Here is a 15,970-nt window from a genome sequence, read left to right on the forward strand (position 1 = left end):
ATTCACCACAGTTGTTGCACAAAAAAATAAAACCAACACGACATGCATTTGAATAAGCACATGCACTGATTAGGACAAACACGCATTGATTAAATTATGAAAATATTGAGAATTCATTAAAAAGTAGAGGGGATGGGGAGGGGATAAGCTTAATAGGTTTTATAGGGTGACCATTACAGTGGAACATCGTATAAAGGACTATATTGGAAGTTTGTTTGATTATTGATCAAAGGAACATTATTTTTTAAAGCTTTTCTAATGTGAAATATTTCCATATTATTTACTTTTAACCCTTTATTATTTGTATGTAAGATTTTAACTCCAGTATTTTTATTAAAGTCATGATTTAAATTGATTAGGTGATTTGCGAATTCAGAGAAACTATTATTGTGAAGACACCTCATAATATTCTTAAACACGAATATCATAATTTCTTGATGTTCTTCCAGCGTAAACTGAAGAACAAGAATTGCATTTTCGATGTTCCACTGTAATGGTCACCCTATAAAACCTATTAAGCTTATCCCCTCCCTCCATCCCCTCTACTTTTTTCATTAATTCTCAAACAAGAAAATATTTTCATAATTTAATCAGAGCATGTTTGTCCTAATCAGTGCATATGCCTATTAAAATGCATGTCGTGTTGGTTTTCTATTTTTGTGTAACAACTATGGTGAAGGTGTATGGTGGGTTTTGCATGTTGGTTTGCATGTTGGTTTAATTAGTGTCCTGACGAAGAGACGGGTACGCCTCGAAACCGGTACACATAGAAAAGTCGGTAATTGGTTATAAAAAAATATTTAATAACATTTAGTAAAATGTTTGACCACAAAGCTTTAAATATTAATAATACAACATGTATGTTCGAAATTGTGGAAACATGTTTGTAGCTCAATTACAAATAACTATCGACGTGCTAACAAGCGACGTGATAACAATTTCTCACCATGGTTGTTTATCGTATTCGCAATCACAATGGAACATCCGTAAACACTTAATATTAAATGTCAAAATATTTACGTTTGGCGACGTATAATCCTGATGCACAATCACATATTTGAATTTCACCGGTGTAAATATGGAAAATATTCCAAAACTGCTATTTTTATTTATTTATTTATTAATTATTTATCACGCTATTTGTTGCATTTAGCCGGCGACCTGTCAAGCCAAATGTCAAGAAAAGCAGTCGCCATAGTAATTGTAATTAAATTTTCATTTATTTATATTAGATACTCCTTACTATTTTGCAAATGCAATATATTGTATTATTTTTTATGGTAAACGCTGATTTTTCGCCAGTGAACTGTATTTATTTACGAAGAAAATAAACCGATACGAGGGTTGACTTAGAGATAACACACGCGTTGACTTAGGACTGCGATAACTTAGCATGTTCATTATTGTTCATTGTGATCGCTCAAACGCTTAGCATATTTTTAAGCACGAAAGATTGTTTCCAAAAGACACAGCATAGTGATGGATGGAAAGATCTTTGTCATCAATCCATGATTGAAATTTTCGACTACATTGGATGAATTTAGTGGGCGATTGAGAAAGACTTAGTGCATATTATAGAACCATTTAACAAGAAAAAAAAATTAGTCATTACATTTTTATTTATCGTATTATCAGCGCTATGCTTTTTTGTTAAGTTTTGTATTTTTGAAATTACTCCGCGTGTGATGTCTCAAATTCTTTTCCCCTTCTTCTCGGTCAGTTCCGCCGTAGGGCCGTTGACTTTCACAACACTCTTATCATTCGTTGACTTATATGAACTAGTAACGTCGTCCAAAGTAGCTCGCTTTAAAAAAAAAAAAAATTTATTCTTCTTTCATACATTTTCAAGAAACTTCGCCTTGCAACTATTGTCCTTAAAATATAGCTTGATTAGAATGACAGCTGTCAAACTAATTTCACTGGTGATGGGAAATTACTGATCACTGATCAAATCGATTGTATCAGTTATTTCATGCAATCATGAAACTCTGTTTCCGAAAATTGATATAAAAAACGCAAAAACAAGCTTATTATAGTGCGTTGAACACAATTATTCATCAAAAAATGAAACATTTATACTTTTTTCATGAACAACATCAAGTGAATTATTTTTTCATTCGATCAATTTACATCGATCAATTTGTCCCATCTCTAACGTTTTTGCAAAATAATGTAACCTTGTAAGAACGTCGTTAATAATTATGTTTATTTGAGTTTTCTTTTAGTTTTAAAGCTGATTTTATATATTTATGTTGATTTATGTTTCAAGAATTTTATTAAAAAAATAAATTAACACGACAGATACAAATGATTTTTCGTGTGTCGATATAAATAACTCCTTTGACGCTACTACAGTCGTCACTTTTTCTGACAACTGTCATTCTAATTATGTTACATTTTAAGGACTATAAATGCTCTATTTTTTACCGCACGTAAGAATATTTTTTTATATTCAATTTCCGGTCCCGGGCTGAACTTCCTTATTATTTCAGTACGTATATTAAAATTAAAACTATTTGAATAAATCCATCATCATCATTCCCCTTTCCGCACTCAGTGTGCATAGGGCACTGCATTAGTAAACTAAATGCAGCGTAATTTGATTATCTGTAACACAGAGGTAAGGTGATCAGTCCTACGCTTCAGGCGCCAGTCCAGAAACAATGAAATGTTGTAGTGTATTTTTCATCCGCCTGCACACAATAAAACAACCCGGTTCTATGTGCATAATATGTAGATCCCTTGAGCTGTTTACGCACTGATGGTTCAGTCATCTCGCAGTCTTGCAAAGCACCAGGCGAGTTTTTACGTAATGTGATTATTGCGTCGTTAAAAATTTTTTGAGAAAATTTACGGGAAAAATATCATTCAATGTTTTTAAAACGGTGAAACTTAAATAAAACAATACTTATCGGAAATTATTTGCCAAACAAGGTTAGTAATTGTTTTATTATATTTATTTATTTATGCAATCTAAGAAAACATGGGGGCCATCTTACCAAAAAAAACTTTTCTCTTAATTCACTGGGAATAAAAGTACTTATAGTCCTTAAAATGTAACATGATTAGAATGACAGTTGTTAGAAAAAGTGACGACATAACTTTTTAGTACCGTCAAAGGACTTATTTATATTGACACACGAAAAATCATTTGTATCTGAAGTGTTAATTAATTTTTTTAATACAATTCTTGAAACATAAATCAACATTAATATATAAAATCAGCTTTAAAACTAAAAGAAACATAATTATTAACGACGTTCTTACAAGGTTACATCATTTTGCAAAAACGTTAGAGATGGGACAGATTGATCAATGTAAATTGATCGAATAAAAAGATAATTCATTTTATTTTATTTTATTTTATTTTCTTTCTGTTGACGCCCATGGGGCTTTTACATTATACATACTATATCATAAGAAAAAGTTACACATTAAACATAATTAACATTTTTCAAATATAAAAATTAAAAAAAAAAAAAAAATATTATTAAAATTTAAAAATAAAGTTACATAGTTAACATAATACACTATTAAGACATTATGTTGTTCATGAAAAAAATTATAAATGTCTCATTTTTTGGTGAATAATTGTGTTAAACACACTATTATAGGCTTTTTTGCGTTTTTTATATCAATTTTCGGTAATAGAGTTTTACGATTGCATGAAATAACTGATAAAATCAATTTGATCAGTGATCAGTAATTTACCATCACTAATGAAATTAGTTTGACAGCTGTCATTCTAATCAAGCTATATTTTAAGGACTATAGGCAGATGAAAGAGTATTCTAATGTCTCTTAATTAAATTTGAATATAGTAAAACTTTTCCTGATTATATTTACTACTCGACCATTTATCGATCGATGGACCACTGTACTTTCAAATTAAACATTAAAAAAAAATATTTATCCAAAATAAAAATCTTTAGCAGGTCCTACAGAAATTTATGTGAAAAAATAGAGGATACAAAAAGGTGAATATCCCGGACAATAATACGATGTTTTATAAGAAGCTTTATTGTTTTATAAATGGCTAAAATCAAACGATGAAAACGTTTTTTTAAATATTTTTAATAAATGAGTCGACAAAATAAAATAATATTTGAGCTACATTAAATGTGTTAATTTTTTGGTATATTAAAGTTTGTGTTCCCATTATAATATTGTAATAATATCTGTACCATAGAGGATAAAACATGGGAGTCCACTTTTTCCCGTTTTGAAGTAAAAAAATTAGAAATTATCACAATAAGCAATGTTATACGTGAATCAAACGCCACTCCACTTTCGTCGTAAAAATGCTTTTTCAAGCTTAAATAAAAATCTGAAGTCCACTTTGTATTAGTACAAAAAACATCAGTAGTCTCAGATACACAATTTTGCTATGTAGTAAAAAAACGTTATTTTACATTAAAAGGTCATTTGGTTCAAAAGTTATGATGCTTTGGAAATTACACAATTTAAAAATCTCGTTTCTGAATATTTTGTCGAATGTGACTTCCGTGGTTTATCCTTTAAGGTACAGATGATAATAACCTTAGATTAATTGGACCATGCCAATATCCAAGTACAGTAATATTTGTTATATTAAACTATGTTAGATAAAGACGTATTAAGTAAAAATATTATTTTTAACTTGGAACCTCTTCAAATTCATCAATAAGCAACAATTTTATTAAACACAATTATTTGAAAAACAGCACATGTCCAATTTCATTTGATAAACAACAATTAACTTGTCCATTAATATTACACATTTATGGAAAAATTGACATATAAAATTGGTTATATTTTTTTACACCATTTTGCATCATTATATTTTTTCAATAACTCCCCCAAACAAAGATAAACTTTTCTGTTGATTATCTAAAAACACGGTTAGGTGGACAAGACAGGTTTGTCAAATAAATTATTCAAATTATTATACTAAGTTTTACATGTTTTAGGAAAAAATTACATTAGATTTATTCGGCTCTGACGTTATTTTGCAAATACACATATATTTTTTGAAAATTGTTTAATTATTTTTTAGACTGCCAAAATTTAGCATGACTTGCTTGTTACTGATATCACTGCTCATCATTAAGCTTGCGGAAGAGGGACATACAATAGGACTACCAGCCGAAGCCTTACTGAATTTCGTATGTATTTTGCGGACGATAAGACGCATCGGACCATAAGACGCACCCCAATTTTTGGTTGAATTTTCAGAGTAAAAAAGTGCGTCTTATGATCCAAAAAAAGAAGAAAAATAGAAAATATAATTAGAAATTTATAGTTCGACTTTAATTTTGACTAACAAATTTTAATGTTTTACATACTATAAACCTCTTCTTTCCAATATTAACATAATTTATTTGGTTTAAAAATTTTATAATACGCTACCCCAAAAAATCACGTTGACGAACAATAAAACTACATAATTTGGCTAAAGAACATTTAAATAGAAGAAAAAAGATACAAAAAAATTACAAAAACTACAAAAAATAATAACTGTGTAGTATAGTTCTCTTTAAAATAAGATATAGAAATGAAGACTCTATAATCAACAATAATTTGGTCTATCCAATTTTTTATAGATAAGAACTGGATTCAACCCCATTGGAGGTTATTAATATTAATGTATTACAACAAAGATGAACAACATTTTATAGAAAGGAACATAGATATCTAGGCATTATCAGGGCTTATGACCTGTCATTGGCTGGTTTAAGCATCCACTTTACAAACTGTGTAACATTCACCATTCTTGTTTGAACATCTATATTCTTTCAATTCTTCCATCTGTTGATCCACGTGGCCATTTAAACCAGTCAATGACAGGTCACAAGCCCTGTAAATGCTTAGACTTCATCTTCCCAAAACACAAAACCGACAATTAATCGAAGGCTGAATATTCTGCGCTGTCAATGCGGACTGCGGACTTAAAGTAAAGCACAATCCAATCCTCGTACTTTTTCAGGGTCGTTTTGTGCATGCCGAATCATTATTCCAGTTCATTTTATACATAGTGCAACTGGAAAGACGATTCGTCAGTTATTAAAAACAGTAATAAATTGAAAGTCGCCAAGGTGAAGCAGTATGTAAATAAAACATTAATGTAATTGAGACCTATCTGCATTTATTTTTAAAAAGTGATATATGAAAATAAAGCGAAAATTTTATTGTTGCATGCCTGAAAATCCGAAGAAAACTGCTGTTATATTAACTCTCCTTTCCCGGTGATGTGTACCTAGAACACATTGCATCTAATAACTTTAATATCTCCATAAATATTTTTAAAATATTTGTTGAGATTTTCGTTGTTCCTCCGTTCTACATTTACGTATCGGTTAAAATATTTTTTTTATTAAATAATTAATGCTTATTGGGAACATAAAAAGGCATTTTATCAAAAATCGGAGATAAATCACCGATACAATAGAAAGTTTACCGATGTGCCGTTTGTTGCGTACGTAGTATAATAGTAATCCTAACATATAATTGTCTCACACACTATTTACGTCTCACTCTCGATAACACGTGTATATTCGGGAGCGGGAGAGTTCTCCCAGACGCACGTTAGTAGCTGCTAGCTGCCCGACTTTCGTCGGGGGCGGATCTTTCGCACGCGCTGGGAGCATGAGCTTATGATATTATCATGTTTTTAGCAATTTGATCAAAAATACTACCACTTTTGACTTCAACTATAAATAATTTAAACAACCTATGATATTACATTTTTCTGATTTAAAATCTCTTATTTTTGCATGTGTAATGACTACACAGCACCGTAACGCGCGGATGTTTTCGGGACAGAAAGGGAAAGGTTAATACAATGCCTACATAATTTTTCTTCGAAATTTCAGACAGTCAAACAGCATAGTTAAACTTATATTTATTAATTTTAATAGAAATTTGTATTTCCAGGAAAATTGGGAAAATCACCGAGACGAAGAAAGATTTCACCAGAATCGAACCAAAAACTCCTTCAACTAAAACTTATGATCTTATGATCTGTTGATTTGATCTGTTGAGTCCCGCTACTCTTAAATGACGAAATTAAAACAAAGATACAATACAGTATTTTTTTTTGTCGTCAACATTATTTAGATACGAAAAATACAAGCTTAAAAAATGCTTAGCTTTTCCACCACATACCGTACACAGAGGACTTTATCACCTTGGCAGTGCCAACATACGAGAAATCTCTCCGTAATCTGGTAGCGTTGGAATCTTTTTACATGGTCAATAACACCTCTTACCTCCAAAACATAAGGGCTGATTAATATGCTCACCCCTAACCTATTTCAAAGTGGATGAGAAAAAGCTTTCGTACCTTATTTTAAGACATAGTCCTCCTGGACTCGAATGTACTTCTTTCGGGGATACTCCAACATTAAGGTTCCTGGTAGAACATTTGTCCGCTCCTGCCGACCACTCATCTACACACCACCACTCATGTCAGTGACTACTATTCACGAAGCTGGGTAATTAAATAAATATTCAGCTCTACAGTTTTGCATTTTCAGACCCAACTGGTAGAGCGCGAGGGTCCCGAGTACTCGGTGGAGGTTCACGCGGCGCACACGGTAGACGGCTACGTGCTCGGCGTGCACCGCTTGCGCCGGCCGGGCGTGGCTGCGCGTCGCGCTGCCCCCGTGCTCATCATGCACGGCTTCAGCTGCAGCTCCGAAGACTTTATAAGAATGGGGAATAACAGAAGTATCGGTATGTGAAGATTAGTTTATCAACATGGTAAACTACTGCATTAATATGACACACAAAGATTCGTCGTTTAAGAAACAATTTTTATATAAAATAAGACTCTTATCGATGTAGAAGAGAAGAGTACTGTAATTTTTTTATTTATTTGCAGGGCCGCGATTATGAACGGCTATATTCATAGGTATAAACTAATATCGATATGTATGTACGAAATTGTGTATGAAAGTATCTCATCGGTAACCGGTAATTGAAAATGTTGAGAAAAAAATGTAAACATATTCTATTTTTCATACAGAAAACTTATTTTACTTCGTAGATAAAATTGAAGATAAATATTAACTTCCCATCAGAAAATACGTACCCAGAACGTTTTCCGATAGTCCGTGGAACTCATCCGAAAATAAATAATCACCACTCGATGAATAATCGAACATCCAAATTACTGATAAATTGCTGACTCGCGCGGATATCAAATTGCTGACAAATTGGCTGTAAAATAGAAAATGACCTCAATGTCCCTATGAAGTTAAGTGAACACTGTGGATAATTTATATGTTAGCAGTAGCACCCTTGGGTACCAGAAGTTAATAAATTCGTTGAAAACACTCGGTTAATCAGTCAGTGACTCTCGCGTTCCATTATCGATTTCTAAATATTATTCATGATGTAAAAAATACACTTCGAAGCATTAACGTCGTTTTATTATGTCATCTCCAACTAGGATAGGGAGCTCCATCCACCCTCTAGTAAAATCCAACAAGTCTTTAAAAAAATGAACTTGGGTGTTCCGAGGGAAGATGGTCGCGTGAATATCAATAACGGCTCGGTCGCACAAATAAAATAAAAGCCCATTCCAGGTAAAAGCAGATTGTCCAACTGTCAACAGGTGAGCCATGCCTGGAGCCAGACGCTATCACTATTTCGTGTCAGGTTCATTAATCGACATTAACGTAAATAACATGCTCCGAATAAACGTATGGTGTTAGTTTCGTTCCCATATACCTGCAATGGCTTAAGTGGAAAAAATTGTCCTGACTAGGGCAAACTGGAAACCGGGACATGGGAACAGAACATTAAAAAATTCTAATTGAAGAAGAATAGAAGCACAGAGTTAACAGTTATCTCTATCAATCTCTCTTCATTATTTCTCATCATTTCAATCTTTTAGGGTATCTCCTAGCAGATAGCGGTTACGATGTGTGGATAGGTAATTTCAGAGGCAATCTGTACACATCACACGAAGTATATAGCAAAAAAGATCAAGCATTTTGGAATTTCAGGTATAGACTATTACTTTTTATTTACTAATTTATTTTAAAACTTCAAGTACAAAGAATAAGTACTTAGGCGGACTTGTTGCTAAAATATATTTCAGCCAGCCAAAAAACGTACTGGTCAAAAAGTTGATGCGGATGGCGGATGACGCATGACGCTCTGACTTCTCTCATTTAAGCAAGAGAAAAACCATTTTAAGACTGGAAGTGAGAAATCGAGAGAACCGAGACGTGCAAGGATACCAAAATCAACAGAATTAAAGCGCCGCTAAAATCCAGGAGGATTAGAATCGTGACTTTCTTATCGTTCATGGCTTGCCTAATATTTTCTTTTTCTTCTTGTGCCATATCAGGGGTCCCCGACGTTGGCAATCACTTCTAAAAATGCCTCTCTGTCTTGCGCTGCCCGGAACGCTGCCTAATATCTAATAATATATATAGTACTACTACTAAAGCTAGGGTTTCCTAGGACAGCGGTGCCCGTATCTTAACGGCCGTAGTGAACGGTGATGCGGTGGACAGCCGTCGTAGAGGTTGCTAGAGAGTGGTTTTATTTTTAAACGGTGTTATCAACACCGTTTTCCTAGGAAACAACTCTCTAGTCACCGTTACGACGGCTGTCCACCGCATCACCGTTCACTACGGCCGTAAAGATACGGGCACCGCTGTCCTAGGAAACCCTAGCTTAACCAACAATTTATTAATTTTACTAACCTACACTAGACAATTCTGAAGTCATATAAAAAAATTGATGGAACGTTTTAGCACCGACATCGGCAGTGCGATCCGAACGCCAACGCGAGAGTAGAGAACCCGTTGCTAGCACGAAATTTATGTAATAATTACATGTTAGCAACGCGTTCTCTACCCCTACGAAAGCATTCAGAAAACCAGCCCAAGACTCATATGATGTGCTATTATATTTATGTTCATACATATAATTAAAATATTTAAGAGATAATGCTCTGAAAATTTATTAATATTAACGCGATTAAAAAATTTAAAAAATCAGTCTAATAAATGTAACCTAATCACACCACAACTACAGTCAAGCTAAATTGATGAACTACAAGTCTGAGCTAAAAAATTACATAGATATAATGGTAGCTTAACATTTTTAACTCTTATGATGTCACATAAGACTACATAATACAAGACTTGACATATTGTCTCTCCTATCTTTTTCAATATTGTAATCATAGTTTGCTATAATAGGCCAAAATTGTATGATTGTTTTTATAAATAATGGAAAATAAATTATTAAGCATTATACATGCGTTAAATAGTTGTTTTTAAACTCCTGTATTTTAAAATACCTTGTCTCTTGTTTAATGTAATACAATGTTACAGCACCATTTGCAATGGGATTTTTTAGCGGTCACCACTTTCAGAGTTAACTCTTGTGTGGCTGTGGTGTAACGCGAGTCTACATACGATACAAGACATGATATTTGTACCTCTCTTATTTATTTAAATTATGAAGTTATATTTTTTGTAATCTTCTAATGGACATTTTCACATCGGATTTGGAAAGAAAAATTTGTATAAATATAATGGATGAATACAAAAAATATTTATCCTTACTATGCGAAGAATAATTATACGAATTAAAGTGATGCCAATACCACAATAAATCTGTTTTGCTGTATAAGAAAGAGCACAAGAATAGAACTTGTAACAAGGAATACAAAGACGCTGTTCTGTGGCCGGTGTTTGTGTGAAAGAGACAAGAACAAAATAATAAATTCGTTCAATCAGTCGGTTATTGGCAGTAGGCGGGAGTGCACGCTAGTTATATATGATCGACGTATTTATGATTTTTAGTTTATTTTGCTATAACAGACCTAAATTACAGAAAAGGAATTATTTAACAGTTTGCCTGTATGTTTTTTCTTTCAAATGTCTGATCATCGCAGGTAAAGGAATTTTTCATTTTAAGAGTTAAAGATACTTGATGTCATGTTGCTATCCCCGATTTGTAGTTTGGACGAGCACGGTAGGTTAGACACGCCAGCGATCATTAACGCCGTGCTGCGCGCTACGGGCAGTGCACGCGTGCACTATATCGGCTACAGCATGGGGACTACCTCCTACTTCATCATGTGCAGTGCCCGGCCCGAGATGACGGCCCGAGTTGCTTCCTTCACCGGCTTAGCGCCAGTGGCGGCAATCGGCCCGCGATACAAGACACCATCTTATATTTTGATCAACAGCAGAATAGCGGTATGGTTTTATCTATTCTTTTGTATACTTTACTTTTTTTTTTATTTGGGAAAAAAACAGTGTAGGTATACAGAAAATAAGAAAGTATATAAACGGAAATTGTGAAAAAAGTCAATATAAATTTTCCACAGTGATGTAAACTATTAAACAATTAAGAAATGTTAGGCACCTAAAAGTTGCAAATAAAATAAAAATAGATATGTTTATATACAAGTATAAAAATAGAGTAAATAGAAATAAGATAAATTTAAATTTAAAGAATAAGAAAAGAAAAAAGTTTTATTAAAATAATGTAAAAGGTACAAAATATAATATTGAACATACGAGTACATTCATAATTACTGACATCGTGTATAGTGAAATTTATATTTTATTAAATTTATGAATTTCTTATGTGTCCTTTCTAGGTTGTTTGTATATATTTTATATTGGGGATTCCATATAATTCAAGCATATTCTAACTGACTTCTCACATATGTGTTATATAGCAAAATAAATGTTTTAATGTTTGTGAAGTCATTAGACATTCGCATTAAAAAACCTAGCATTTTGTATGCCTTATTAATAATTCCATTAATGTGAATATCGAACACTAGCTTGGAATCTAAAACTATTCCCATGTCTCTGATAACGTTCTTCCTTGGAACCATTTCATTAATTAGAGTATACTGAAAATTTCAAGGATTATGTTTACGCGAGAAAGATATACAAGTGCAATTATTAATTGACTTATTTTTTTTTTTATTAATATTTTTGGATTTTCTTAAATATGATGTTGAGAGCTTTACGTGGAATCAGATAGAGTTCTGTGACAAAAACTTGTGTTTTGACATGTAGGGGAAGGTGGGGCATGATGGGGTAGTGGGGCAAGATGGGGCCCTGCGATAAAAGGCGAAATCTGCCGAGTAGCTCCGAGCACATTACGCCATTTGATGCTCTCCTTAGACCCCCCACCAATGATGTAATTGCAGCGGACATGTGTGCACGCTCCAATACGCAGCGATACTAAACGTGTTTTGCTGCTTGTGGCATTAAAGGAAGCATATCGTGATTTTAACTGGCTGATGGTCGCTTTACAAGCTCAAAGTATTGTAATTTATAGTAAGTTCATCAATTATTTCCAGAGAAATTGTATTTCATAAACAATAAGCGTTGTTAACAAGCATAGTAAAAGGGGCAAGACAGGGTATCGGTACCCCATCTTACCTCATTGCTTGAACACAATGTAGTAACAGTTTTTATTTTCTTTGTGTAGGCAGAATATAGTCCGAAACTACGTTTGAAAGATCAAGAGGGGGAGTCGGTCAAAGGAATGCATGAATCAAGATAAAGAAGACATTTTAGAAGCGAGAAAAGGATATAAACTAGATGCAAGATTTTATTCAATTCAAACTACTTTGGAGCGAAAAGTTATGTTGGCCAGGCAAAATAATAACAGGATAGATAAGGTGAAGGTTCTTTTGGGTCCTAAACATACAGTTTTTAATGAAAATGAAGTAGCCATCGAAACGATCAAGACGTAACTCTTCTTCCATAAATGGTGAAGATGATACACAGTGCCTGTTTTGTAGAGGGTCATACGTTGAGTCAAATAAAGGTTGGATAGCGTGTCAAATGTGCCAGAGCTGGGCACACTGTTCATCCGCTGGAGTAGACGAAAAAAACCAAGACACCATCCTTGTCTGTCCTAGTTGCGAACCGCAGTAGGCGGTACCCCATCTTTCCCCACCACTGGGGCAAGACGGGATAATTACGACTGTTTTGAATTAATTTATTTCACTAGTTTTTTATCTTATTTTTAGTTTTTTTGTAACACGTTTGTTAGATTAAAAATCAAAGTTTATAAAAATAAACTTTTTATAAGGATTTAAAAAAAGAAACGCGTTTTATTGACGTATTACCTTAAAGGCCCCATCATGCCCCACCCTCCCCTACGTAAGGAACTTACAATAATATACATTATCTCCTATACTAGCCTGAAAAGTAGTTGAGTATTACTTCAATATGTTTGATGAAGTGAGAAAACCATTAAAAATAATCATGTAAGGTTAAATTATAAAACCCGGAGAACTCTGCTTCACATTCGCTAAGATCTTGGAAGAAAAATAGGCTCAATCAAATGAACTGGCTTATGCTATTGGTAGAAGAAAAATAAGAATGTACAAGAAAAAAGACCTAATCCATTTAGCTTTGTAACATTTTCAGAGAAAATCTGCTGTACTGCATCTGGATCCATTAGTGTTTACCCCCCCACATTTACGCAACTTAATTATAGCATCATGTTCAGCCTACGACCAGAAGCCTAATTTTTGCATGGAGGGATTAATGTACTACGCAGGAGAAGACTATGACCAAGTGGACTGGGTATGTTCAACTAGTCATTATTAATCGAAATGGTTCCTATCAACTTTTTAAATTACGTTGTATCATAGAATTAAGAATAGTTCAGAAGGAGCGTAGAATCATATTTTAACACATCGGACTGTGTCCAAAAAACCCCCCACTATGCCCCACTTTTGCCGCGCGCATTCGCGATGTCACCGCGTTGTATGATGGGAAACAATATAATCATAACACAAATGTAAGGTAAAAAAAAAAGCAATCTGTTAATTTCTCTAAAATTGTATAGTGCACGCGGAAATATTTATTGACACAACATAGTAGATAAGGGAAGGGTCATTTAATAAGAGTAATTGAATTAATGAACTTTGAACTTAAAATATAAAACGAATTTTATTTTACATAAACCGGATATATTTATATCATGTTAAATAATATTTGATGTTTTAAAGATAATGTCGGTCAAATGTCCACCACAGAATTGTTTAATCCGAGGTAAAATTTTCATTAGTTTTCTCATTAGATGAACAAAGGTTAAAAAAAATACTACCCTGGCAACACTAACGAAATGTCCATTTTGATTTCTTCGACAATCTGACAGATGGAAAAATAATTCAATTTTTAAGTAATTTATTTGCTACTTACACATTCATTTGCTAATTACACGTGAAATGAGATCCCATCCTGTTTCTTTAAGATCCTAGCAATATTTCTACACTTTAAAATTACATAACACGGCAAAGTGGAATTCAAATCAGGAGTTGCGTACTGAGCGACGTCTACAAAAAAACGAATGGGTCAAAACGTAAAACTACTCATTCATGAGTAGTTTAGTCGCCTTCTGTTTGATGCTCGTATGCGGTTTCTGGACTATTCTTAATTCTATGTGTTGCATATTAGAAAAACATTCCACGAACAAAGAAAATCGATAGGAAGCGCTATTATTTAATTTTGCATCCTTTAAGGGAACTAGCATAAATTTATATATTTGGATTTAAATTAATAAGGAATTGAAATGCCCTTAGCGTGCGCATGGTTTTTAGTGGCCTATGATATTCTGTTTCTAGTAATTTAAGTTGCAACAATCATCAGAGTACAATGTTGCAGTTTTAAACAATACGATTAAAACGTTTAATAAAAAAAACTCCAATTGAGCAAGGAAGTAAGAAAAGTTAAGTAAAATCATAGAAAAATATATACTTCAAGATTGGCCTTAAATCTGATCCCTGTTGCCATCCACTTGTGAATATCAAATGTTGATATTTTAATGATTCTACTATTTATTAACATGCTTTAGTCTAATTTGTGTTATTTTTTTGGCTGCATTTAGGCAAAACACCCGGTCTTTATAGCCAAGTTACAACCTGGAGCATTACGATTGTTGGAACATTATTCTCAAGTATCCGTAACAGGTAATATAGCCCATTTTTTTATTTAAAAATTAACCAATCGTGTAACTTTCAACCTTCTAGCCACTCCCCTTCCCAAACTCCCATCCATTCCCCAACATACCATTTAACATTTCAACCTAATTTTTAGTGCATGTTTAGACGCGGTGGTGATTGCATCCCCCGATAACTCTGCATGTAATTTATGAAATTTTTCGTTAATACTATCTGTAACTACGGTGATGGTAAAGGTTAAAGTGTATTTTAGTATTTGCATGTTGGTGTGGTAAGTGTCCTGACAAAGAGGCGGGTACGTCTCGAAATCGTTCGACACACAAAGTCGGTAAGTGGTTATATAATAATATTTACGAACATTCGATAAATAATTCAATATTATAATAAAACAGATATACCTATACAATAAATAATCATCATTAAAGATAGAAAGGAATTATTGAAACTAATGAGACGATTTCCAGATGTTTTGTCAGCTTTCGACTATGGGAGAATGGAAAATAAAAAAATGTATGGCCAAGCCACACCTCCACCATATGATCTTACAGCTAACAGAGCTCCGGCGGCTATATTCTACGGGGAAAATGATCTTCTGGCTACATCACAGGTAATTTTTTTTCTACTCAAAATCTTTTTGTAGGAAATATTCTTGGAACGGTTAATCAATTGATCTTTACAAAATGTTACAAAACACTTCACCAGTTTTTTTATGAAATTAAAAGCAAAAAATAATTCTTTAACGGGTGTCTAAAAATCTGATATTGAACATTATATTTAATTACACTGTTATAAATATCCCATAATTTTATTTCAGAATTCCAAAAAATTGATAATTGAACTAACGAAAACATCCCCCGAAGTCCACGACAAGGCAATACCATATGAGAAATTCAACCATCTAGACTTTTTGTATGCAAAGAACATTGATGCACTTCTGAATAATGATATTGTCCAGATGATGAATTACTTTTCTCAAAAATACAATTAAATATTTTTTAAAAAACATTTTCAAAACTATAA

The 15,970-nt window shown here is 33.1% G+C and overlaps 1 protein-coding gene and 1 long non-coding RNA gene across 4 annotated transcripts; both read left to right on the forward strand.

Annotated features, from left to right (window-relative positions):
* Positions 1–2,752: 2,752 nt before the first annotated feature.
* Positions 2,753–15,944, forward strand: LOC148285031 (lipase 3-like). 3 transcript variants are annotated; one of them, XM_088230915.1, is made up of 9 exons: positions 2,753–2,934; positions 5,036–5,144; positions 7,515–7,713; positions 8,879–8,990; positions 10,967–11,207; positions 13,413–13,571; positions 14,878–14,959; positions 15,415–15,557; positions 15,765–15,944. In XM_088230915.1, the coding sequence occupies exons 2-9, from the start codon at positions 5,052–5,054 to the stop codon at positions 15,936–15,938; spliced, it is 1,203 nt and encodes a 400-aa protein (XP_088087041.1). In that variant the 5' UTR covers positions 2,753–2,934; positions 5,036–5,051; the 3' UTR covers positions 15,939–15,944. The 3 variants fall into 3 exon arrangements, with proteins under 3 accessions (XP_088087041.1, XP_088087050.1, XP_088087055.1); XM_088230924.1 differs by lacking the exon at positions 5,036–5,144; XM_088230929.1 differs by lacking the exons at positions 5,036–5,144; positions 8,879–8,990.
* On the forward strand, positions 11,232–13,334 carry LOC148285032 (uncharacterized). The gene is made up of 2 exons (XR_015823096.1): positions 11,232–12,308; positions 12,463–13,334. It is a non-coding gene; the product is annotated as an uncharacterized LOC148285032 (long non-coding RNA).
* Positions 15,945–15,970: the final 26 nt, after the last annotated feature.

Source organism: Micrasema longulum, unplaced genomic scaffold (genome assembly GCF_059751315.1).
Source record: "Micrasema longulum isolate JH-2025_06_02 unplaced genomic scaffold, ASM5975131v1 h1tg000067l, whole genome shotgun sequence".
In the NCBI taxonomy this organism is placed as follows: domain Eukaryota; kingdom Metazoa; phylum Arthropoda; class Insecta; order Trichoptera; family Brachycentridae; genus Micrasema; species Micrasema longulum.

Excerpts from the sequence above, each read along its gene's own strand:
- LOC148285031 (XM_088230915.1), top strand. The coding sequence starts at position 5,052 with ATGACTTGCTTGTTACTGATATCACTGCTCATCATTAAGCTTGCGGAA. Across the intron at positions 11,208-13,412 it reads TGATCAACAGCAGAATAGCG|AGAAAATCTGCTGTACTGCA; the intron begins GTATGGTTTTAT and ends TAACATTTTCAG. Across the intron at positions 13,572-14,877 it reads ACTATGACCAAGTGGACTGG|GCAAAACACCCGGTCTTTAT; the intron begins GTATGTTCAACT and ends GGCTGCATTTAG.